At 38.7% G+C, this 26,191-nt stretch overlaps 1 protein-coding gene across 9 annotated transcripts in view; it reads right to left on the reverse strand.

The window, feature by feature from the left end:
- mecom (MDS1 and EVI1 complex locus) overlaps window positions 1-19,745 on the reverse strand; it is a 157,167-nt gene extending 137,422 nt beyond the window's left edge. For 6 of the 9 annotated variants that reach the window (XM_053507214.1, XM_053507219.1, XM_053507218.1 and 3 more), the window contains exon 1: window positions 19,341-19,744. In XM_053507214.1, coding sequence (XP_053363189.1) covers window positions 19,341-19,377 — 37 coding nt within the window. In that variant the 5' untranslated portion in view covers window positions 19,378-19,744. Of the gene's footprint in view, window positions 1-19,340 lie in introns of all 9 variants that reach the window. The other 3 variants (XM_053507217.1, XM_053507216.1, XM_053507215.1) reach the window with 2 other exon arrangements.
- Window positions 19,746-26,191: the final 6,446 nt, after the last annotated feature.

Below are 26,191 nucleotides of genomic sequence, written 5' to 3' on the forward strand. Positions count from 1 at the left end.
CTAGTGCCTGGACACCGTCATGGTAGAAAGTTTTTCTCAGTACGCCCGGAGCCGTGATCAGACTGCCTGCTTCACGTCTGAAACTCTGGCCTCCCAGGAACTCCTGTAATGTGCAAATTATTATTTTTTTTTGCAAATTTTTAAGAACAGTTTTATGAACAAAATAGAAGCCCAAATCAACTTGGAGCCATCAAAACAATACACATGCAATTAAACATGCAATTGTCAAAACTATCATTTGATCCTTTCCATGGCTTTTATCTGGGGAGGATTATAAGAGTAGAATAAAAATCTACATAAACGTTAGTAATTTCTCTCTCTCTGTCTCTCTCTCTCTAACACACACACTCACACTAGGTAAAGTCACAAAGTCTTATAAAAAAACAAAACCTCTTCTTTAAATTGAGAATGAAATTACACAAATTTGGGTAAAGAACTCGTCTTTTATAATCATTAAAGCTGTTTAGAAAACTGTATTCTGAAAACTCCCGTATTAAACTGAATGCTTTGTTTTCATCTTGTCTGTATCGTACCTTCAGTTCTCTTCTTTTTGAAATTTGTTAAAATCTGTGCGTGAACTGTTCTTTTGGCCATTGTGAAAATGAGAACAGCGCGAAAAGTGATGCGAACTTGCGTGGGCTTATGAGCAGGGTGTTACAGTATTGAATTCTGATTGGCTAATCTGCGTTCTTTATAGTTCGTAGATGATCATACGTAGAGAGTATTAATATTTCATTTTCATGACAAATTTGACACATCAATATTAATCTAAAGGAGATGGTAAGGAGGGTGGTGGTTTTATAGAGGGGATGGTTTTTGTCATTTTTTCAACATGGAGGATGCCACCCCCCGCATCCCCCCTCAAACTGAGCCCTGGTTCCGTACAGGTCCGGCTCTGGCCATCATTTTAGTTCTAACATTGTTTTGAAGTCATTTTTTGCAACATTCTGTAAGGTGCGTTTGTTTAACGTTGCTCCATCGCCATGTAGTCACCTTTGTTTCGTCTGTCGTCATTTCATCAAAATCAATCTACCTTTCAAAAACAATTCTATACCAACCTTGTCCCAACGTCCATGATACTGAGACAGCCCTCACAGTGCATTATGGGTAATATGTAATAAACAGAGTCTTTCAGCCATTAAGGCTACACTATAAGAGTTTCTGTGATTTTTTTTTCAGCAAATGCATAATTAGTCAAATGATCTATTTAATTGGATTTGTAAACATCCAGTAATGTCGAGTAGGTTTAATCATTTTTACAGGTCACATTTAGGCTACATTCAAAATATATTTACTAGCTAGATATGATATGTTAAGCATTTATTTTAATTGTCCTTCAGTTTTACAGCTTTACAGGACTCCTGATGGAGATTAAGGTCCTAGAGTTGACAGTCATGTTGAAAAAAATGAAAGGAAATATTTTGGAGACGTTCGAAACGGAGGCCGTGCTCTTCTCTTTACACTGATGTGCAGTAGAGTGTTTATAACCCTGTGTTTATCTACAACTGAATACAGTGAAACAGGACTAAATCTTCCGTACAGCATCCGGGTAAGAATAAACCTGTTCATATCGATTCATTATTCGATAAAACATACTCAGAATTTCTCCCGTTTCCTCACGCTGTATCGTTGGTAATCTTTTTATCCTCAGTTTGCTGAACTCTCCATCATCCCCCTGTCACTCCCTCTTTCTATATCTGTCCCTGCGTGACTCTCTCTCTTTCTCTTTCTTTTTCTCTCTCTCTCTCTCCCACTTCCTTTTCCTGTGATGGATTTGTCCCTTTTCGTCTGTCTCTTCCAACTCAGTCTGAGATAAATACAATCTCTCTTTCCTATGTGCAACAGGATGGACTGATTGAACTCATCTGCAGCATAAAAGGCATCAGGTCCATCGGTTCCTCCACAAACTTCAGAATGACATTCATGAGCTTATGAAATGTAATATTCCACATAAAATGCTATGGAATGCTTAGAGGTCAGTTTGGGGGTCACGACCTTGCCGACTTTAGTGTTTTGTCTGACAGTTACTATGATTTCATCTGAATTCTAGGTGGAGACATAAAATGTGTGTGTGTGTGTGTAGGTGTAGATGAGTGCAACCTCCCATCTTTGTGTATATGACAGCCTGTTTGTCAACTGACCTTCACATACATGACTAGCCTCTTACAATCTCTCTCTCTCTCTCTCTCTCACACACACACACACACACACACACACACGCTCAGCCACCTTTATCTCTCTCTCACTCTCTCCCCCTCTCTCTCTACACTACTCTCCCTTACTCTCTCCCCCTCTCTCTCACTCACTCTGTCTCTCCTTCTCTTTGTTATTGATCAGTGATGCGATTGGCTGATCTCGTGCCTCAGTAATGACCTGGCTGGATGCTCAAATTAAACTGTCAGCTGTCAGCGATTGATGGGCAAACTGTTGGCACACACAACACAAAAACACACACCTGGAGCTTAGATGCCGGACAGGAGCAGACAGGTGTGAAGCATACGTGTGTGTGTGTGTGTGTGAGAGAGAGAGAGAGAGAGTTTGTGTGCGTGCTTACATACAATGTATAAATAGGAATTTCAGAAATATAAATTCTAAATAAGAATATATATAGAAAAAAAGCAAAAGAAAAAAAATTTCTTAGAAGCGTGAATGTTTATTTATATTTAGTATTTATATATTTGTTAATTTATTAAATATTACTATATTTACTAAATTATTATATTTATTCAATTATTTATTTTATAATAAAATATATTTTCTGAATATTTATAAATTTCATTTATTTATATATTTATTTTAAATTAAACTTAATTTTTTTATTTAAAACAGAAATATAAAGTTCTTTTAAATTTTACTATGTCATTATATTATATTATATTATATTATATTATATTATATTATATTATATTATATTATATTATTTTATTTATCTTCTATATCTCTTTAACCTGTCGTAAGCCTGGAGCCTATCCCGGGAGACTTTGGCCACGGGGCGAGTAACACCCTGGGCAGGGTACCACTCCTTTGCAGGTCACACACACACACACACACACACACACACACACACACACACTCATTTTGAGAATTAGCCTAATCTGCATGTCTTTAGACTGTGGGAGGAAACCGGTGTACCCGAAGGAAACCCACCAAGCACGGGGAGAACATGCAAACTCCATGAAAGAGGCCACGCCCATCACAATGAAGCTATTAAAGTTTATTTTTGTATTACTTGCACAAATGCTGCAAAAACCATTGGAGCATTTTTTCCCTTTCTCAGTCGTTTTTCTTTCGTGTGTGTGTGTGTGTGTGTGTGTGTGTGTGTGTGCGGCTCAATGTTAAGCTTGGCCAGCACTTCTTCTAGTGTCAGAGCGGTATCTCTTTTCATTGACGAATGAGACTTCTCCCCTGATTTTTTTCCCAAAACACTTCACTCCTTCGTTCTTCTATTCACTCGCTCCAGCCAGGAAACGGCAAAAAACCTCCTCCTCCTCTTTCTCCTAATCTTCTCTTCATATCCTGCCATCGCAATCCCACACTTGTGAAACGCCAGACCCCGGGTATACATGGAGCTAAATTTACACTTTGCCCCGACCAGGCTGCTGCTGAACTGAGAGAGAGAGAGAGTAAGAGAGTGAGAGAGAGAGAGAGAGACGGGGCAATGTGAAGATGTAAGTCTGTGACACAGAAAGAAAGAAAGAGAGAGATAACCACTGGGATGAAATTCATTAGCTTCTTCCTTGACCCACTAAACACAGGGGGACACTGACACACACACACACACACACACACACACACACCCACACACACACACACGAAAAACCTTGCTTCTGACCCTCATTCCCGCCCAGGTCCCTTGGCTTGATGTCTGTTTGACAAGCAGAAAAAAGCCACGGCCTCAGCAGCCAAACGACTGCAGAAAGTCTCTTGGAGGGAGCATATCAACATGCACACACACACTCTCTCGCACATACACACACATACAAAGATACCGTCTAATTCCATAAAAACATCTGGATATTAATACAACTGCACCAAACAGACCACAGCATTCACCGCAAGCAGGGCTGTAAATCATTATTAACTCTTATTATGATTCCTTGATTCGCCAAAGGAGAATTCTAACATGTTTATTGAAAGGGGGGGAGGGGGATGGGGGGGTGGAGGGTGGGGGGGTGTTGGGGCTATAGAGCCTATTATGGAGTAGGACATGTTTTGTCGGCTCTCGCTGAATAATAACATTTAATATGTTAAAATCCTTTTTAAATTTCTAGTTTATTTTAGTAACTGGCCGGCAATACGTAATCATAACTTAGTGATAGGTTACTTCGAAGACCACAAATCCCAAATTCTTATATCCCTCAAGAGGGACATTTTAACTGTAATTAAAGAAGAATTGAGGAGTGCACCGACCGAAGAACTGAACTTATTAAGGGTAAGCTACAGACGCTCAAGGCCGAAATCGTCAGCCTGCGTTACGTCAACCCGCGCAGAAACGGACCAGATTAAGTCTTCTGTGAGGGACATGGAGGGCGGACTGTCTACATGGTCAGATGAAGTGGTCTCAATGCAAACTACTATAACGAGCCTGCAGGCAGAAATGACCGAACTGAAAGCGAGGTATGACGATACGGAAGGGAAAATACGGAGATGTAACATTCGAATCCTGGGCGTTCCGGAAGAACCGCGGTCAAGCTCCACCGCGCATGTTTCTATATTACTGACCGACCTAAGTTCTGCAGATGAAAAAGGACCTCCTTATTGACCATTCATATAGAAGTTCTGGCCCAAAGAAGCAAGAAGGGAAAACCGTGCACCATTGTCGCCAAGTTACACTACCATCAGGACTGTTTGGAGGTACAATATGTATCAATAGGATCCAGATAAGCACAGTGTGTGGATTTGTTGGTGTGGGTTGGGTTAATCACCTGGTATTAATGGGTGATTGGGTTAGGGTTCAGGCCTGTCAGCAGTACTTTTTAAAATTCTCTTTCTTTCCTCTCTTTTCCTTCTTTCTTTCTTTCTTGCTTTCTTTTTTTCGTGGCTCTGTCCTACTTTTTGTAAATCTGCAGCTTCACTTTTGCTATTAACTTTTTATGACAAAAATATGTGTTTCTTCTAGACAGGATGGATGTTTAATCAATTTTGTTTGTTGGAATGTTAAATCTCTTAAGCTGTGAAAAGGAAAAAGTCCTTATTCATTTGCAACAGCTCAAAGCTGATATTGCTTTTCTTCATCCAATCTAAATTAAGGGAGGAGTGGATCGGACAAGTATATCACTCCAACTTCCGTTTAAAGGCGAGGGGGGCTGCTATTCTGATTAATAAAAACCTACCATTTGTAGCAACAACTGTAGATGCAGATACTGCTGGCCGCTATATTATCATAGTTGGGCAAGTATACAGGCTCCTACTTTTTTTTTTTTTTGCTAACTTTCTGTCTCAGATCCCAAATATGACAACCCACCACCTTATCATAGGAGGTGATTTAAATTGCGTTCTTTCCACTGTTTTAGATCGAAGTTTCCTAAAAAAAAATCCACGTTCAAATCAGCAAAAGTTATACAAAGTTTCCTGGAGGCTTATGGATTGGCAGATGTTTCCGAAATCCTACTTAAAATCCTAAAATACTCATTTTATTCTCCAGTACATAATACTTTTTCACGCATAGATTATTATCTTGTAGATTAAGGCTTCTTCCTCTTGTAACAGATTCGGATTAAAGCCATAGTGATATCAGACCACTCTCCACTGACTCTGTCAATCCATATCCCCAGTGCAGGATCTAACTATCGTCCTTGGAGATTTAACTCTTTGCTTCTTTCAGATGAGAAGTTTGTGAGCTTTTGAGATCAGAGATAAAGGTTTTTTTTTTTTTATGTCAACCAAACTCCAGGTATGTCATCCTCAACTGTTTGGGAATCCTTAAAAGCATATCTAAGAGGGCAGATTATTTCATTTTGTGCAAAACAAAATAAAGAGACCAGCGAACAATTTACAAAATTAGCAAATGAGATAAAGGAATTGGATTCAATATGCAGGGTGTCACCTTCACCAACTAAACTCAAACAATGCCTACTATTACAAGCGACATATAATTTAATTTCGACAAAACAAGTGGAATATCTGGTTTTAAAATTACGCTCCTTATTTTATAAGCACTGTTGGCCAATCTGTTGCGGCATTGATCGGCTAAACAAGCTATACCCGAAATTAAAAATGATCGTGGTATAAAGTGTACTGATAATTTAACAATCAGTAGGTGTTTCCTACACTATTATGAATCACTATATACTGCTCCTTCACCTGTTGACACTTTGACATTGGAGGCCTTTTTTCTACATTTATGTATTTCTACAATAAGTGTAGATACAATTAGATGAGTCTATATCTGATACAGAAATAGCCCTAGCAATACGAAGTATGCAATCTGGTAAATCACCTGGACCAGACGGATATTCTTCAGAATTTTTAAAACCTTTTCCAATCAGCTCTCTCCTCTGTTGGCGTTAGTTTACCGAAAAAGCTTTTCTTCTGGATCATTACCTCCAACTATGTGCCAAGCAGTTACCTCCTTAATTTTAAAGAAAGAGAACAACCCTCTTGACTGTAGTATCGTCCAATTTCATTGTTGAATACAGATACGAAAATCTTAGCAAAAGTTTTGGCCTGCCGTCTGGAGAAAGTTATGCATTGTGTTGAATGTTATCTATAACCCATCTCCATCTGACAAATTTGGACACAATTATTTCCCTCGATGCAGAAAAAGCAGTTGATTGAGTGAATTGGGATTCTCCTTTCTACACTCTTGGTAAATTTGGTTTTGGCCCTAAATTTATATCATGGATAAAAGGCTATACCCATCCCCACTGGCTGGTGTTTGGACAAATAACAACCTGTCCCCTTTCTTTGAGCTTCAGTGTTGTACGAGACAGGGATGCCGTTTGTCACCTCTTCTTTTTGCTGTGGCTATTGAACCATCAGCTATTGCATTAAGGGAAAATGCCAGTATTAAAGGTATCTCTCATGGGGGTGTGGAACACAAAGTTCCCCTTTATGCTGATGACATGCTGCTTTTCATATCCGATCCTCCTCATATCCTACAGTACCAAAACTTGTGGATTTACTGAAAGACTTTGGTGAAATATCTGGCTACAAGGTTAATCTACAAAAAAATGAAATGATGCCACTTAAAAATGCCCTTTAAGATGAGTCCCAAAAAAATCTAATATCTAGGGATTTGGGTAACACATAACCATGCCGATCTGTACAAGGAGAATTATCAGAATCCAAAATTCCTTTACCTATTTCAGTGTCTTCCAATCTTTTTAACAAAATCATTTTTAATAACTTAAGTAGTCATATTTATACTTTTATTTGGAATAAAAAACAACCACATATTAAACAAAGTGTCTGAGGCTCGGTGAATCAGGAGGAATGGCACTTCCAAACTTTCTTTATTATTACTGGGCTGCTAATGTGAGGGCTGTGTTATTCTGGGCGAAGTATGATGTCAATTCTCCCGCCTGGGTAGCTATGAGGAAGCATCATTAAGATCAATATCGTTCTCATCATTATTATGTGCTAAATTGCCACAAAAACAGCCCAGATTTTGTTTTACCTCAAACCCACTGGTTATACACTCCTTCTGATACGCTTCCTGATCTATCTTTGATAGCACCACTGAATGGGAACTGTATGCTTGCTCCATCCTATACGGATAATGCTTTCGGGGTTTGGGTTAAGTGTGGTGTTGTGTCATTATACGATCTTTACATTGACAATATCTTTGGCTCATTTAAACAACTTGTACAAAAGTTTAACATTCTCAGGACACATTTTTATAGAAATCTACAGCTGAGGAATTTGATTTCCTTCCATGTTCTTCCCATGCTTTGTGGCTTTCCTACTCCTGTTTTCCTTCCACAGATTAAAAACATGAGGAACATCCAGATTTCCAGTAGTCACTATGAGGAAGCTTGGTTGGTACCACAACAAGTGTACCCTGACAGGTCTTCCATGACCAAACACATGATGCAGTAAGTGTTCTACTTCATAGATGGATAGATGATAAATGGTAATCATTGCAATTAATTGCTGTAACCGATAAGCTAGGCACTCTGTATTTGATTAATAATACATCATGTTTTGTAAGAGATGTAACTATGAGGCTGCTCGAGCAATAATAAGCTGACCATGTCAATTGTAAAAAGCAGGCACCAGCAGCTGTGCAAGGTAAGAGGGCAATGTTGGTATGATGGTGCACTTGGTACCATTTCCACCTCATCGCTCAAGGGTTCCCAATTCAATCCTATGCGCGAGTTACGGAAATAGTCCCTCTGAGTTCTCTGGTTTTCTCCCAACTTTGAAAGAGAAAAGCTCAACCCAATAGGCACAGACAGGACTGCAGGACAGCTCTTCAGGACATAACAAACTAGAGACCCCTTTGGGGATCGCTTAAAAACCCATTAAAGCACTAAAAATAACAATAAGTGAACACCCTAGATGTCATAAGGACTAATTTACTAGTCCTTAAGTTGCCTTAATGGTCTTCATGATGTAATTCCATCCATCCATTATCTATACCTCTTATCCTGTAAAGCGGTTGCAGAGGACCTGAGAATATCCCGGGGAAATTATGGCACAAGGCACAGTGCCAACCAATTGCAGAGTACAAACACAGACAAATCTTTGAGCAATTTGGAATACATGTCTTTAGGCTGTGGAAGGAAACCAGAATACCCAGAAGAAACACACCAAACCAAGGGAGAACGTGCACTGGGGGGATATTTGATTCCCATGCTAAAGGTGTAAAGTGACAGTGCTGAACATTAAGCCATGGTGTCACCCTCGTGGAGTAGGTACTTAAAACCTCTTATGGTGCCCTGAGGGGTAGTCTACTTGCACATTTGGTAATTTGGCCTCAGATTTGAACGCTAATGCATTGTGCCCCGTTTTGGCAATCTATCCTATCCAAGGTGTTTTCGGTGCCCAGGATAAGCTCTGTATCCATTGTGACCCCGATTAAAAAGCCAATCACATTACAGCTGGTGGACGTTAAAATTTCCCCTTGAGCGAGTGTGAATGTGTTCATTGTCCTGCGATGGACTTGTGTCCCATTCAGGGTGTATTCCCCTCCTCACGCCCAATGTTCCCGGAATAATGAATCAACAGATTTCAAATGGGTTTACCAAACACTGTCCATCTGTCCAAGAGTTCAGAGCGAATGCCAAAACATCCCGAGTGATCTTTAATCTTTCCGAACACAATATTTCTCCAGGAGGGTGCAGATGCTTACACTAATCAAAACAGGACATCCTGAGGATCTGCCACTCTCTCTCTCGCTCTCTCTTACTCTCTCACTCACCTGCTTATCCTCTCCTCACATCTCTGTCTCCCTCTTCATCTCCTTTAATGTCTGCCTCTCATCAGCCGCTCTTGTTTTTGTGGCAGAGTCACAATCTCAGGAAATGAAGGGGAGAGCGAGATTCCTGAGCCGGGCCTGGAATTCCGGGCCAGTGGGAATCTTTGGAATGCCGCTGGGAGAGGAAGAGAATCTCTACTGTCTCTATTGTTCGCTCTCTTCCTCAAGGGGCGCGTATGCGCGAGCGTCTCATCTCCGGGTCGGAATGGAAAAAAAGATCGGATCAAGTCGGACCCACCCTGAAGCACTTCCAGAAATCCCCCTCCATAGGTAAGGAGACTTACGCTTCTCATACTGAGTGACCTGGCAGGGCAGCAGGAAAGGAAGCGGTTCAATCAGTGCTATTGCTTTCAGTCTGACACCTGTGGGGTTAAAGGTCAAGGTTCAAGGATGATACTTTTCCCTCTAACAGGCAATAACATTTAACTACACTAGGCTTCACAGTTCTTTTTACCTGTTTCAATCAAAAGTCCACCGTGGTACAGTGAAAGCCCGGCATACGAACACTCACGAAAGTTGGGAATTTAAATTTTGCCACAATTTTGAGGAAAAACAAACCGAACCGAGGGCTGGATAAGTTGCACGTGCAGGAGACATTTAAAACTTCTGTAGAAACTAAAGTTTATGAATTTTATGTGTGGATTTTTTGTATGTTGTACAAGATTTAATGAAGACATAGCACCATGGGTACCAAGAATGTTATTAAGAACGGTAGCAAGAAGAAAAGAGAGACACTTTTAATTTCTCTAAAAAAGCATCCGATGCCAAAAGGGATTAATAATTTAAGGTTAAGTGAGAGGATAAGGATTATCTGCATTTAAACTCTCCTATGGAAAAATACGTTTCACAATATGAAATTTCGCCTTAAGACCTCACCTCGGGAACAGATTAAGTTTGTATGCCGAGGTACCGCTGTATTAGATAAAGAGAGAAACGTACGACTAGATATAGTAGTTGTCCACTTTATTAGGATCACCTGGTTCTCATGTAGCAGCAATGCGTATGGGTTAAAAGTTTTGGGTTAGGCTTCAATTTAGCGTAATCTTATGATGATCATGATCTACCAAAAATGCTGATCAGTTACATCAAAGATCTTAAGAAACAAAACAAAAAGCAAACAAAAACATTCAATGGCTTTGGAGGAAAAAAGCACCCTCTAGAGCGTGTGAATCCACGTCCTAGTAATAAAAGATTTGTCAAAAAGAAAAGAAAAAAAAAGAAATGTCAAAGTCAAAGTCATTCTCATGTTGTTTTTTTCTTCTTTTTTATCATCTGCAGATATTTACTTTCCTATCTGCCTAGTAAGGGGAAAGGTTATTCGTTACAAAAGAGCTGGCTCTCTGTGTGTGTGTGTGTGTGAGTGTGTGTGTGTGTGTGTGTGTTTGTGTAAGTTCACTTGGCCAAGCTAGTGTGTGTCCTCACATCTTCCTGTCCTTTGACCTTCAACAGCACAATGAGCCTGAACTCCTTTCATTCTACTTTATCTCTTACTGTCAAACACACACACACACACACACACACACACACACACACACACACACAGATGGGGATTTCACAAAGTCATGGCCTGTGTTACGTGTGCATATTGCAGTTATTGTTGTATTATATGAAGTTTACTGTTCTGACACGGAGCCAAAGGACAAATGAAAAATCTGACTGAGAGAGAGAGAGAGAGAGAGAGACAGTTATTGTAAAAGGCAAATTTTTCATTTTGTTTTGCCAGACACGAGTCAGTTTGAAGAAAAATAAATGTTAAAGCTATTCGGTAGTCACGTATTCATGTTTTTTACAAAAACGTGACTGCCGAATAGCTTTAACATTTCTGGTAAACATATTTCTAAGCAACGGAGAAGACAAACAAAAATAAGGAAATAAGATAATAAATGGATGGAAAGATTAAAAGGGAATTTATATTTTTTCATGACTTATTAATGATCCAACTTTTGCGATCAAAAGATATTCCGTGAACATTATTGTGTTACTACTGAATGCACTGTAATGAATAGCTGACAGTAGATTTATTACCAAACTACAGTACAGTGTTACCTCGACATATGAATTTAATCCGTTGCGGAGGTGAGTTCTTAAGGTGAAATTTCTTATTGCGAAATAACATTTTTCCATAGTTAATAATGTAAATGCAGATAATCTGTTCCAGCCACCTAAAAATATTACCAGTATTACCAATTTCCAACAATATTACCATATATTTGCATATAAAAACAATCAAAACATTTAGAAAAGACATGTAAAAAAGACAAGTAAAAGTAAGACACGTAAAATATTAAAGAAATAGACATTAAACCTCACCGAACCTTGATTCCCATCTGCAACTATAAGCAGCAAAGAAATTTAAACTCGCTTTGCTTGGCTTTTACATAAATGACTTAAACGACATGATGCACTGACACAAACAAGTTTTGAATGAGTAAAACTTTTGAAAATTTAGTTGTGCATCAGTTCGTTTGCTCACCTGTTGTATTACCTCAACCTTACTGATACAGTAAGAATAACAACAGTGGAAATAACCAAACAGTAGTAAGTAGAAGGCTTTTGAAAAAGTAATTTGTTTTTGCAGACCTGCTCGCACAACTTCTCCTCGAAACTTTTGACCTGCCTGCTGATTACACGGCCCCCACCATTTATAATACATACTGCATCTTACTTGTTTTTGTTCCAAACTGAGTCATGGTTTTGAATAAGGTAAACTTACTGAAATGTCGAATGAGATCAAATTGATGAAAAATACAAATCAGTCCTATCTTACACAAGGTACTTGCAAAAGAATTCTTGCGTTTTTTGCTCAATTAGTTTCGCCTACTGGACTGGAGAGCGGAGCAGATGATTGAATTATTGTTTTGTATGAAACATGACGTAAACAAACCACACTATAAGTGGCACAGCATTTGAGTGTTTATTAGATACTTTTAGTCATTTTTAATACATTACGCTAAAACCTGTATATGTATAATGTATATAATTAACTCTATAGTACGTTCATTTCATAATAAACCGCTAAAGGTACTTGAATTCTGAGAATACATAAAATCCCGGACACGTGTGCAGTATGACTCGAATTAAAATCCAGGCGAAGTCTTTCTTGTCTCAGAGGAAAATCAGTGATTATCCGACCATCTCATGAGTATGCGTTTATGTTTATGTCATTGTTGGTGCCGTGAAATTTTCCCAATTATCAGAAATGAAATCAATGACTAAATGTCTGAGAAATAACAATTAAACCACATATTTTTATTACAGCAGGACGTCAGGAAAGGGTACGGCTTGGGATTTGGGATTTCAGAAAAACTCAATACACAAACACGCACGTCTACAAAAACACAAAGAACCAAGCACGGGAGGCCAGTGTTCTCCTGAATTAAGCACGTTCAGAGGCACACACCCACTAAAACATTGCGATTAGGTAATGACAATGACAAACTCAAGCACGCGCACACTCTCACACACACACACATCCACGAACTAACAATACACACAAAATATTTGTAGCATTCGAGTCCGTATGTAGGTAATGACCTCAACTTTGGCACGCATCCTGAGCAGACTGGCGGCAGGACTTTGTGTGTGTGTATATATATACAGTATATGTGTGTGTGTGTGTGTGTGTGTGTGTGGCCTCTCTGACCTTAGGTCTCAGGGCCATGATAGGGTTAGTTCATTGTTCTGTGCTGGTACTGAAATCCACATGGTAAACACAACTGAAAGAATGGCTCTCATGGCTCTTATCACACACACACACACACACACACACTGTACAGAGAACAGTACACAGATGCCCTCCTCTAGGGGCAGCACTTCACATATTACTGGAGTAAGTATGATAAGTATGACATCACATCACTCTCTCTCACACAAACACACACACAGACACACACACACACAGACACACACACACTTGTGACAGCAGCGACTTGCAAGGCAAAATATGGATTTAAAAAATGACACATCATACTTTTTATCCATTTAAAGCTGCTGTGTAAAGTTAGATGTTACCCCACAGGGCCAGAAGATGATGGTGCCATCATTCACACCAATCACATCCCCAAATAAACGGCCACCTGACCTGACCTGTGACCAATCGTCGAGCAGCAGCTAAATAAATAGTCGAGTGTGCAATCAGACCGGCTCTTATTAAGAGACGAGGGAGGAAGAATGGTGACTTGGAGGCGTTGATGGATGAGGGGAACTGTGTCACTGTCATCCACACCCCCGGATTTCTATCGCTTACACAAACCCTTCTCTCCATCCAGAGCATCCAGAAGAGAATTCCCAGGCCGTAATCAGACCTCTTGACCGAACGCAGCGGCTTCTGTCTGATCAATCAAACCCTTCTGAACATGTGATCCATCATGATCACAACCCATAGTGGCCTCTCTCTTTTCCTCGCACACACACACACACACTGGCAATACAACAGGCTAGCCCTTGGCCCTGTTACACACTATCCCTATCATCGCCCACTGTCCTTACTCTCAGCTCAGCTGTCGTCTCATCAGCTCAACTTCTAAAAACTTTTTTTTCCCCATAAGAAGATGTTTATTCAACATATATGTAAGGCGTCTCCAGTCATGAGTCAGAGGTAACAGTCTAGCATATTCTAGATTTACTTTTTTTTTCCTTTTAATTAATTGGTAACATAAAAAACTGTGATTTTTGTTATTGTTCTTGTGTATGAATTCTACTAGAAAAAAAGCTGTTAAGAAAATGAATATTCATTACTGCTATAACATAAGAAAAAGGATGAGCTGCCTTTCATAACATTCAACAAACAAATATAAGCTAGATACAGCACTGGGACGGTCATCACCTGCAATCAATCAATCAATCAATCACTCAATCAACAAAATCCTGTAACCAATGAAAAGCTTTGCAGTCTGATTTCAGGTTATTTTATACTCAAACAGGCTTTAAAATTGTATCAATACTTTAATTTATGTTTTATATATATATATATATATATATATATATATATATATATTTTTTTTTTTTTTTTTTTACATCTGAATTGATGTCATGTTGTAACTTTTATAGAAGGAGTGCTTTGCAACAACTGTTGGACATTTCGCAACATTCACAATTCAAACAATTCAAATATTTTTTTATAAAGTATGACTTATGGATTCATCAATAAATGAAAACCTGTACCGTAATTGCTGTTGGCAAATTATTGCGATAGACGCAATAATGTTCAATGAATGAAAAAATGAAAATATAACTTTCGTCTTCATTAGCATTCAGGAAAGAAAAAAAGAAAAACTGATTGAAGTAAATGCTTCATTCAGTGACTTGGACTGACTCTGAATAGGAATTAATAAATTTATTAATTAATTAATAAAACGCCCAATAAATTTGTAAACCTTACTCAGGAACAGTTTCATCAACGCTGAGCTCAGCAAGTGAGGTCAAATTAACATGGCTGATCAGAGCACGAAGACGGAATAAAGTAGAACCTCTAAACTCATGAACCCAGACCCACTTCTCCTTAACGTGGGATTATACTGTAGGCGATATAAGACAGAACAAATTATTCCTGTTAAAAATTCCTGAAACTTTCAGGATTAAAAGCCATATGTGACATATATGTCACAGTGATATTTTCGTGATTTGTTTTATACTGATTTGTTCAGGAAATGCAGCCAAGACAAGTTAAATATAAAATATGCATTGTTATTAAATCATTAGAATTGTTAAATTGGATTAAACATGCTTTCAGTAACAAAAACAAGATTTTTGTGTGTTAATTAGTTACTTCTGTCACATGTGCTACCCAGGCACATCCATGCTGGAAATGATGTCATGGATACACAAATTCACAATCACATGACTGCAACAGGATGATCATCAGGTGTCGATTAGAGACTTTGTAAGTTAAAGGCAAGGAAAAAGCTGATTAAATTAACTTTCCAGAATGTTCAAAGATGGAGACTAAAGTGAAAATAATTTAGAGAATGGAGCGAGGTGAAAGGATGGCAGATATTGCTTGTTCTTTTAACAAGAATCGTTCAACCATCACGATTCTAAAGAACACTGAACTGTCATGTACTGCGTATAGCCAACTGTATTAGTATCCCAGTACCTAGACTATGTATGTTTGACTTACGAACGAACTTACGAACGAGCTCTCTGAAAACGCTCTTACTGTATACAAATTGTTTCATCATTTCAACATCATTATAACACGGACATTTTTCAATATATTTCTACGTGTAAAGTTACATTGATGTTTCGATTTTATTATTTTTCTTTAATTAAAAACAAGCACAATCTCAACTTCACCACTGAATACAGAAACCTTACTGGGAACAGTAACTCATAAACTCTAAAAAAGTGCGATCCACTGAAGCACAAAGTCACAGCAATGAGATTCACATTTATCTTTTTTTTTGTTGTTGTTTTTAATTCGCACTTATTTGCACCCTTTCACTGCAACGAGTCACATTAAAGTCGAAAGAAAGAAAGAAAGACGTGACGTAGACGTGATGGAACTAGTAAAGTGTGAGAGGACGGGACACGCTTAACATGTGCAGCTTTTCAAACTTCATTAGCATCAGCTTTGAGAGTTCGACAGACAGTGCCTGAAAAAGCGTAAGGGAGAGACTTTGGGATTTTTGTGTGTCTGGTTTGTGCAAGAAAAAAAAAACTGACACTGAATATGAAAAATAAAAATCAGTAATTTTGTACAGTTTGCATTAATTTTTTCTTTTAAATATCTATCAGAACAAATCAACAACCATAATTCATGCACAATAACAATTACTTTAACCATGAGCTAACATATTAAGTGAACTACACTAAGGATTTCATCTATGTGTATGTAATGTAGCCTTTTAAAAAAGTTGAATGCATTTTTTTGTTCTTGTTGCAAATATTAATTATAAGCATGTCACGTGCTGCGTGACCTTCCATATGCAGAGCTGACCAAAGAAATATGCTGGCAAAATCCTCAACACACACACACACGACTGCCTTGGAGCTGTGTGACATGCACAGCAAAGCACGCGGCTTAGACCAGGCCTCGGATTGTTCCTTTAAACGCAAGCTTCACGCCACTTCACCGAGCGCACGCGGGCATCGTTTCACGAGGAGTGTGGGAATTGAAATAGCGTGCGCGGGCTGGCTCGAGGCCACGGAACATTCTCTTCTTCTCCACTCTTCGTGCTTTCAAATATGCAAAAAGCATTTCTCTTTCATCTCGGGGAAATAATAATATTTTAGTCTCCCACGAACTATCCATCCCACTTTCTCGGATTGTGTGCTTGATTCGTGCGACAGGGCGGAACGTCTCTCTCTCACACACACTCGCTCTCTCTCTCGCCAGTTTCTGACTCGGTTTTATTTTTGGCACCTCTATAACGGCGCAGAGTGGGCTCTTAAAAAAGAGTAGAAACAAAATGCACCGCTGTACTTAAATGGCAACGCTGTCATCTCGTGAATTTTTCCCCCCTTCCTCGAGCACCAAGCGCGTGCGTTCGCGTTTGTGGGAGTGGAATTGTGTTCGCTAAAGCGGAGAGTTTTGAATGGCTGTAGAGAAAGAAGCAAGGAGGCAGTAACAAACCCACAAGGCCGGAGTGACCGCAAACAAATCACCCTCCGCAGCGAGCCTGCACAACAGCCCATAATTCACTGCGGTTATTTGCCCCGCGCGTTAAATAATTTAGTCGAGGTGAAATGAGCCGTTGGCTTTCTGGCCTGTGATCGAGTGATATCAGGCAGGGCTGCATCTCCTGCAGATTCTCGTCATCATCACTTTACAGGTTATGTATTAAAAAAAAAATAATAAAAAATTCCAGGACATGTGAAATTATTTAATCCACAACGACCATAATGATTATGATTATTATGTGAGTTACCAAAGAGTTTTATTCCTCTCATGATTTAGCAATTAAACAGGAACACGTCTTACTTTTTTTTATCTGTTTATTATATTTAATGTTCTGGAACATCCGCGAAACAAGTTCATCTCTTTTATCACTTAGCACTTATTCCCTCACGAGCTTTTCAACACATTTGCGTTACAAAGAAAGAAAACTCCAAACCAAGCAGAAACTCCTCTGTCCTGAAAACTCTTATGGTTGTTGTTCAAAAGCACTAACACTGGAGACTCCTTCCATAACAGTCCAATAAACATTTCGTTCATTGCAGAAAATCTTCAACATATCAACAATTACTTGCATTTTTATTCTAAAAAGTTATAACATTGCGATTAAATAAGAGCCTAAATGTAAACAATTATGTGATTTTGGTTACTGTCCAGGCTGACCACCAATCAGATTTGAGAAGTCTATAGCACTTACATTGTCACACATGAAATCGTTGAATATTTTGCCAAAATTCTTTTGGGACATTTTTATGTCTTGCACCTCCTAAAAATATAATTATAAGTTATAATATCAAACTTCAAGTTTGATGCTAGCTACACTCCCTTGTATCACATCACACACGTTCTCAAGCAGTTCCGCTGCAAGTTTTGAACTGGATTTATTAAGGTTCTGCTACATGGTATTGCTCCAGTTTTACCAGCTGTCCTAAAATTTCGCAGTTTACCCTACCAGTTAGGTTAAAATTTGTATTTGAATGAGATATATATTTTTTATTTGTTTTATATTTATTCACTTTTTTAAGCAGAAAGAGATGCTTGCATGTTTGTAAAGACAGAACTGTGGGTGAAGTACATTTAATATGCACATTTCAGGTGCATTTGTGTGTGTGTGTGTGTGTGTGTGTGTGTGAAAGAGAGAGAGAGAGAGAGCGAGATCGTGTGAGAGTGCGCTCTACACAATGGTAGTTTAGAGGGAGTTTATTGAGCGGATGAGGCTCGCGCGACCCCAGCAGTCGCCATGCAGTCAGCGGTGTTGTTCACCAGGAAAGGAAGCTATAATTCACAACAACAATATGATCTTCAACTTTTTCCCTCCTCCTCCTCCATTTCCCCCATCTTCTTCTCAGAATCTTGCGTCGTTATACCTTTTACAAGTGCCTTAAACATATATATATATATATATATATATATATATATATATATAGCAAATACATGAAAGTGTACATTAATAATTAGGCTAGATTAAAACAAATATTTTCAAGAAGATCAACTAGATTGCCAAAAATCTATAGCCTACAAATGTTTTGTTTGTTTTTTGTTGTTGTTTTTTTTCCATCCATACAGAATATCACTTGGTGCTATTTTATTTATTTAATTAAATAACAGCAACAAATAAAACCCACCTTAATGCCAGTTTGTGCAGTGGGCACATGGGTGAATTACTGCGCACGCGTCATAAAGCATTAAGGAGACAAAACTTGTTAGTGACTGCTCCAGGTTCAGGTTTAAGATGTGTGTGTGTGTGTGTGTGTGTGTCTGTGCGCGCGCGAGAGAACACAGATTATCTGATATTAATAATAATAATATAAAAAAAATTAAATTGGTACGCGCACATATTACATTACACACTCTCTTTCTTAAGCACACACTTAAACACACATACATCTCCAGATATATATCCAGTGTTGTTATTTTTTCACAAGAAAATGAAAGTGACTACAAAATGCATTAGTGAGCACAAAGCGCTGCTTCTTGGAAACTAACACAGGTACCTAACAAAGGTAGTTTTTTTGTTGCTTTTTTGCATTTGTGTTACAAACTGAGCACAGACTTAACAGAAGCTGATTCTTTCCCCCCCTCTCAACTATTTCAAGCGCGCGCTGAAGTTTCCTGGACACCACGCGCAACTTGTGCCATCTGCGTTTTAACGCGCAAAGATACGCGCACACGCCGCACACCGTCATCACTTCTTCCTGTCCTCTTCACGCTTCCCAAAATGTTAGGCATGCACATGCAGGAGATCTCGCTGAACTTTGTGTTGTTGTTGAGAAATTGCATGTATAAGGAAGGCACTTCACCTACCCGTGGTCAGCTTCCTCGCTCTGCTTTTGGACCTCATGCTGCCTGCACGGCTTCACCGCGTCGGGTTCTTGCTCTCTGTCCTCTTTGCTCTTTCCTTCTTTTTAATTTACTGGTTTTTTTTTTTGCTTTCTTTTACTTCTTCTTCTGTCTTGATTCTCAATCCAGGCGCGCTATCTCTCCAGCATTGTCAGTTTGGACACCTTTGCACATGCGCACACTCACACAGCGCCCCAGAAAAAAAAGAGAGAGCAAAAGAGAGGGAGAGAGAGAGAAAAGTTTGGAGCGATTTATCAACCGCTATTACCGATCCTGTCAGAGGGCGAACGCAGAGAGATCCCACTTGTGTCAGATGTTGGGAGATCAGCGAGACGGAGACGGAGCCGTGCGCGACCCCGCAGCTCCACGCCTAACCGGACACATTAATTATAATGAAGTGGTCCCGAGCGTCCGCGTCCGGAGCGCCTTTTCTTTCTTTCTTTTTTCTTTTGAAATGCAGCGCATTAATCACTCCTGGGTGAAATCACTGGGTCTAATGCAAAAAACCTCTCCATTTACGCTTGTGCATTTTAATTGAGATTTGGCTATCATTAGGAAGGAAGGAGGAGGAAAAAGTTTCACTCACACACACACACACACGAAGCTTTTAGCTCAGTTCCTCTCACTGTTACATATTTTTTCATTACGTACAGACAGTTTTATTGTCACTTTCATGCTGTTCTTTGCACAATTAATACTATACTATTTGCACTGTTGTTACTTTGCCACAAAGAATTGAACATTTACAAGTTTACACTGCATTTCGCTTCCATTCACTTAATTTTTTTTGCTTGTGATTTATATGCTTTATTTGTATGCTTTTTCTATATCTTATAGTTTTATGTTCTTAGCACTGCACTATGATCATCTGGTCAGTTCTCACGTTACCCTGTTTATAATGACTATATGTAAAAAATACAGTGCGCTATAACACCTACAACCTGCCTCTGTGTTACTATCTATCTATCTATCTATACACACACATACATACACACTCGTCTGTGGCTGGCGCGTGCACGGGCAAACGGTGATCATTATAAATCTGAGAAGTGGCTTTGGCGCGCTATGAATTAAATGCCCTCATACCCTGCGTGCGCGAGCCTCCAGTTCATCCCTGTTATTTAACAAGAAATCATTTCACATGTTTAAAATTTTTTTATAGTTTGTTAAGCTATATTGTTTACTACAAAAAAGAGAACAAAAACACATTTTAATAAGATTCTCTACTTGATGACTTTATTGCCAGTTTCTGCTCTTTTTTGTGGGTCATTAAGTTAATTGCTCGTTAATTAGAGGCAAGTGACATCATGCTGACCTTGTTCATGAACCCTTTAAAACGTTCGACGCCCCTCCCCCCACCCAGCACATAGTATTGATCTTAAAGTTTTTTTTGTTGGGTTTGTTTCTTTTTTTACAGGGGTTTTAAAGCTGATATTATTACGCATGAGCAGGAAATTTCGCTTTCACTCCTGACAAATAGCTGACCCTCCTGACTGACACGATGTAGATTTAAAGATTTTTAAGCACAGGAAAAATTAATATATTTATACATTTTTTTAAATACATATTCTATTATTATTATTATTATTATTTTTATTATTATTATTATTATTATTATTTAATAAATCTGTGTGCCCAGTAGCAGGTTGCAAAGACGAAACTGTTGGTTTGGTTTTTAAATTTTACTTTTACTCTGCTTTTAGCACACAAAAAAGCAAAGTTAACGTTTAAATGAAAAAAAAATATATATATATAAATAAACGATTAATAAATAAATACATACAAACACAAAATTATTTCAGTGCGGCAAAAAATGGCTAAATAAATAAGTAAATAAATAAACAAACAGGAAAGAGGGCGGTGGGCAGATGGAGAGATTCCATTAACCTAAATGGAATCATTTTTTCGTTTATTCGGCGCAAAGCACAATAACTCCCCACTCCATTTTTTCTTTCTTTTCTTTTTCTGTCTTTCATTTCTTTTTCACGCTACACACTTTATCACCAAACCCCGACCTGGCTCGTTTACAGAGAGCTGTATGTATTAAGCTACTGGTGTAAAGATCTGTCTAAACTGGTGCACTTTCATTATTGAAATTATTGCACATATGCATATTCTATTTACATTTTCTTCTTACCAACTCCGATCATTTCACCTTTTTTATTTACAAACCCAATCCAGCGGAGAGCGCAAAGGCATGTAAAGGGTTAAAGTAAAACCCGTCATCTGTAATGTCGGGGCGCTCGCGCCAGGGCTGAAAGTGAAAAGGGAGCCGCGGGCACGAGGAAATTACTGCGCGCCCGCGTGACCTGCGCGCGAGGTAATCAATCAAGTGATCAACAGGGATATTTATCAATGCTACCTCCTGTCGTCTGGCCCCTGGGATGCAAAGAAAAAACAATAATACTATTAGATTTTAAAAAGAGAGAAAAAAAAACATACAGAACAAAAAGAACCCACACATCAAACAGTAAAGCAAAATATTAGTTAAAGGTTAAACAAATGCTTTATCTTTTCTATTTCTATCACTTGGACTGAATTTAATAAAATACAAGGTGACGTGAGAATGATGACTGTAAATACTGCAAATAATAATAATAATAATAATAATAATAATAATAATAATAATAAGATGAAGAATAGGGACATTTTTTCCATAAATAATTAAAAAGAAGTAGAAGAATTGCACAGTTGAGCAGGTCGAAAAAAAGAAGCAGTTTTTGCATGTTTGCATGCTTTGGTGAGCGCGCGCGCGCGTGTGTGTGTGTTTGTAAGAGAGAGAGAGAGAGAGAGAGAGAGGCGCGCACATGAGATGAGAAGCACAACTTTCTTGAGCTCGAGCTCGGTCTGAGTTCCATCAGCTGCAAAAGCTGTAAAACAAACTGATATCTATCTATCTATCTATCTATCTATCTATCTATCTATCTATCTATCTATCTATCTATCTATCTCAATGGAAAACAATTCATCATTGCATGGTGAATAATAATAATAATAATAATAATAATAATAATAATAGACATGCATAATGTCCTTCCTGAAAGGTCAGTTATATTCACGCAACAACAGAATAGCAAACTTCCGGTGATTTTTATACTTTTAGGCCTATGATGATGATTGTGATCTTATTTTTTTTATATATATCTCGGTGACTTTGAATGAAAGGAGTTACATTGTGCTTTAATAATCAGATAAGTGAGGAAGTTGGCAATTATGAATCATACAGGGGGGAAAAAACAAGAATAGGTCCTAAAAGAACGTGCGAACAGGTCAGTGATTCCCATGAACACTGACTCACACATGGATATACTCTCAGAAAATGAGTACTAAAGTGTAGTGGACTGCTTCTTTTCTGAGGTTCATACAAGTCACCATATGTTGAATTTATAATAATAATAATAATAATAACTAACAAAGAGAGAGCGAAAGAGAATCCCATCTTTCCTTGTGACTAATGTGGTACTCAGGTATCTATTACATGAAAACTTTCTAATAGTATAATGTACATAAATAAAAAGGAGCACCTTTCTAGGTATAAAGGTTTATAGGGGTATATAGTATGCAACAAAGGTACCAAAAGTGTACCAGCCCAGTAAGGTACAGTTTAGTACCCAGAGTGTGAGGACAGACGACTTGTATTAAAAGAAAGATGCTGTTGGAGAGCTTAATAACATGCACCAGAGAGAGAGAGAAGAGATGCAAAACTGCCTGCCTCCAGAACCTGGATAGGATATAATTAAATAACAATTGTATAAGGATTAGTTGCGATTGCAATTGCAAAGCAGCCAACTTGACCATACCCACTCACACACACAAACTCACTCATCTTCTATACCGCTTTATCCTGTATTCAGGGTCGCGGGCTTGACCATACTTCAAACCATTAATGCTATTAGTTAACATCCTAAAGATTTTTTTTCTATGCATCACATTGGTGTGTCTTGGTGTTCTGCAACATGACAAACGCTAATCATAATGCACAGTGCGAGCATTATGCGTAATTCCTTTACACGAATATAAAAACAACAATCTGTGCACTGTGCACTGTGACCTAACGGAAATATGAAGAAAATGTTTCCTGAGCAGTTTGAACTGCATGCGAGGAACGAGCGCTCAATCATCCAGGGTTTCTGCTGATCAACCAAAGTGACCTGTAAAATAAAAAAAATCAAAAATCAGAAAGAAACAATAATAATAATAAAAAAAAACCGAGACCAGAAATGTGCGGTAGTCGTTCTGCTATACTTTTGCGTTTTTTTTTTCTAAAAACAGATGGCTGTACAACCATCTATCAAACTTTCTCTTAGAGCCAGTAATTACTAGTGTTCTACCGCCACCTAGCGTCACCAAATGGAACAAGCGGTCTGAAACTAATGAGGCTTAAATGGGGCAATTTTAGTTTCTTGTTTTGTTGTTGTCTGGGAGACCATGAAAGCAAATGGTTACCACTGTATTTATTCCCTTTTTACAACTATGGTAGAATCTCCGGTCAGCATTCACACACAAAGAGCAATTTGTAAACACCTATCAGCTTAATCTGCATGTTTTTGGACTATGGAAACCAAAGAAAACCCAGCAAGGACGGGGAGAACATGCAAACTCCATGCACACAGACCCCCAGTCAGGAATCGAACCTGGACCCTAGAGGTGCAAGCTTTAACCCTTAAGACAGATTATTAGGGCACAAGGTAGGGTACACCTTGAACAGGGGGCCAATACATCACAGGTAATTTGGGATCACCAAATAGCCTAATCTGCATGTCTTTGAACTACGGAATGAAACCCAGCAAGGACAGGGAATACGTACCAACTCCATGCCTGTTTCGGGAATCGAACCCGGACCTTGGAAATGCAACACTCAGCTACATGCTGCCTCAAACAACCGCATAAGACATATATACAAAGAAGACGTTTTTTCCCCCTATAAAGGCCACCTAAGATAATGATGTTTATGAATCTTTCAAACTAATCTTGGAAAAGAAATAACACTAAATTATTACCTAATGCTTTACTACCCATTACTTATTATAAGAATATTCCTTCTCACAAAAGGTGATCAAGCCCAGTGCGTAACCAGACAGTTGTCTAAATAACTCATAGCTCATTAACTGCTTGATTGGCAGCTACTCGAAAGGAATTGTCCAATTTAGTAAGCACGCTTCCCGGTAACAGACCATCTACACAGCTTACGATGCGCTCTTCAGGCATATTTATGGTAGCACGAGCTCCGCGGGAAGCCGTTCATCCTTGAGTAGCATCACGCGCATCCGTTAGAGTCTCGCGTGCATCAGTTTCCATCGACTTTTCTATCGTCACACGATCAGACCTGACGATCCATCGACCAGGACACTCGATCCAAATGATTTACTGCTGGTTTTCCCGAAAGAACACGCAGTGGGAATTTCCCGGTTGTCTTCTGTCACAAATCAATGTGCAATTCACTGGATCCCGTTTTTCTTATATTAACCTAACATTACCATTAACTTTTACGCATTAAATTTAAAAAGCTTCAGAAATGGTGGTTTGCTCTGTGCTGTTGAACATTGAATTTTTTGTTCTTTAAGTGGATAATATCACCAGGATAATGTACATTTATACTCTATTCAGCCAAAAGTATGCAGACATTTAATCAAGTTTAATTATTCAGGAGCATTAGTGAGGGTCAGGCATTGATTTTGACTGAGAAGGTCTGGAGTACAGTTGGTGTTCCAGTATATCCCAAATGTGATCAGTGCTACATGAATGCCAAATACTAACCCAACTGTTATTAACGCAACCATTACTCATTACCTTAATCTTGTATACAGGGTCATGGGGGCCTAGAGCCAAGGAGACTTAGGGCTACACCCTGGATGGGGTGCCAATCCATTGCACCCCATGGGCAATTTGGGAACACCAATAAGCCTAACCTGGATGTCTTTGGACTGTGGTAGGAAATCCACCAAATACAGGGAGAACATGCAAACTCACATACACTGAGGCGGGAATCAAACCCGGAGCCTAAAGGTGCTAGGCAACAGTGCTATGCCACATTGCCGCCCCCAAACCCAATCATATTAAGTAAAAAAAATTAAAAAAATCTTTCATATATATACTTTTTTAAAATTTTTCTATTTCATTTATTAATTTTATTTTGTTTAGTTTTTTCCCCTTAGCTTAAGCATTAAAAGTGACCAAAATCAACTCAGCAATCTGCATGTTTAAGTTGGGACAAGGCCATGTCATTTAGTAAGAGCAGGGGAGGAGCAATGGGAGTTTGGAGAGGTTGAGTACACTGTGAAAAGTATTTCAGAAAATTCGAAGAAAGTATTTGATAAAAGAGGATTTAAAATGAAAGGTAGATAAAGGAGATCAAGACCAGAAGGTGGCGGTAATGCCAACTGCCATAAAATATAAAGGACAACAACAGCTAATACAATCAACAGTATACCACACATCTTCAGGAAGATTGAGGGAACTACATTGAAATATTTCAGTCTCGGTCATCCTAGTACTCATAAAAGGAGAATTCGAAGTGCTGAATTTGACTTTTCAGCAGCTGCAAACTAGCTGATGGCCTTCCAGACATGCACGCATTAAAAACTGTGTGCCACTTTTGGCACTGTACATTGATAGAACCGGTGACCTCCATCAATATTTCCATCTGTCAAGGCAATTATTCTGCAATTTTATATTTTATGAAAGCTGTGGGAACTGACCGTGACTAAAGCCCAGCCTTGGAGAGCCTAAAGTTTTTTTGTTTAGTTTTTTCTGGAAATTGGCACCTTTTACTATGTAGTGGTCATGGCTTGCTTGCAACAGTTCCTATAGCCCAC

The sequence above is a fragment of the Clarias gariepinus genome, chromosome 11 (assembly GCF_024256425.1).
Source record: "Clarias gariepinus isolate MV-2021 ecotype Netherlands chromosome 11, CGAR_prim_01v2, whole genome shotgun sequence".
Lineage (NCBI taxonomy): Eukaryota > Metazoa > Chordata > Actinopteri > Siluriformes > Clariidae > Clarias > Clarias gariepinus.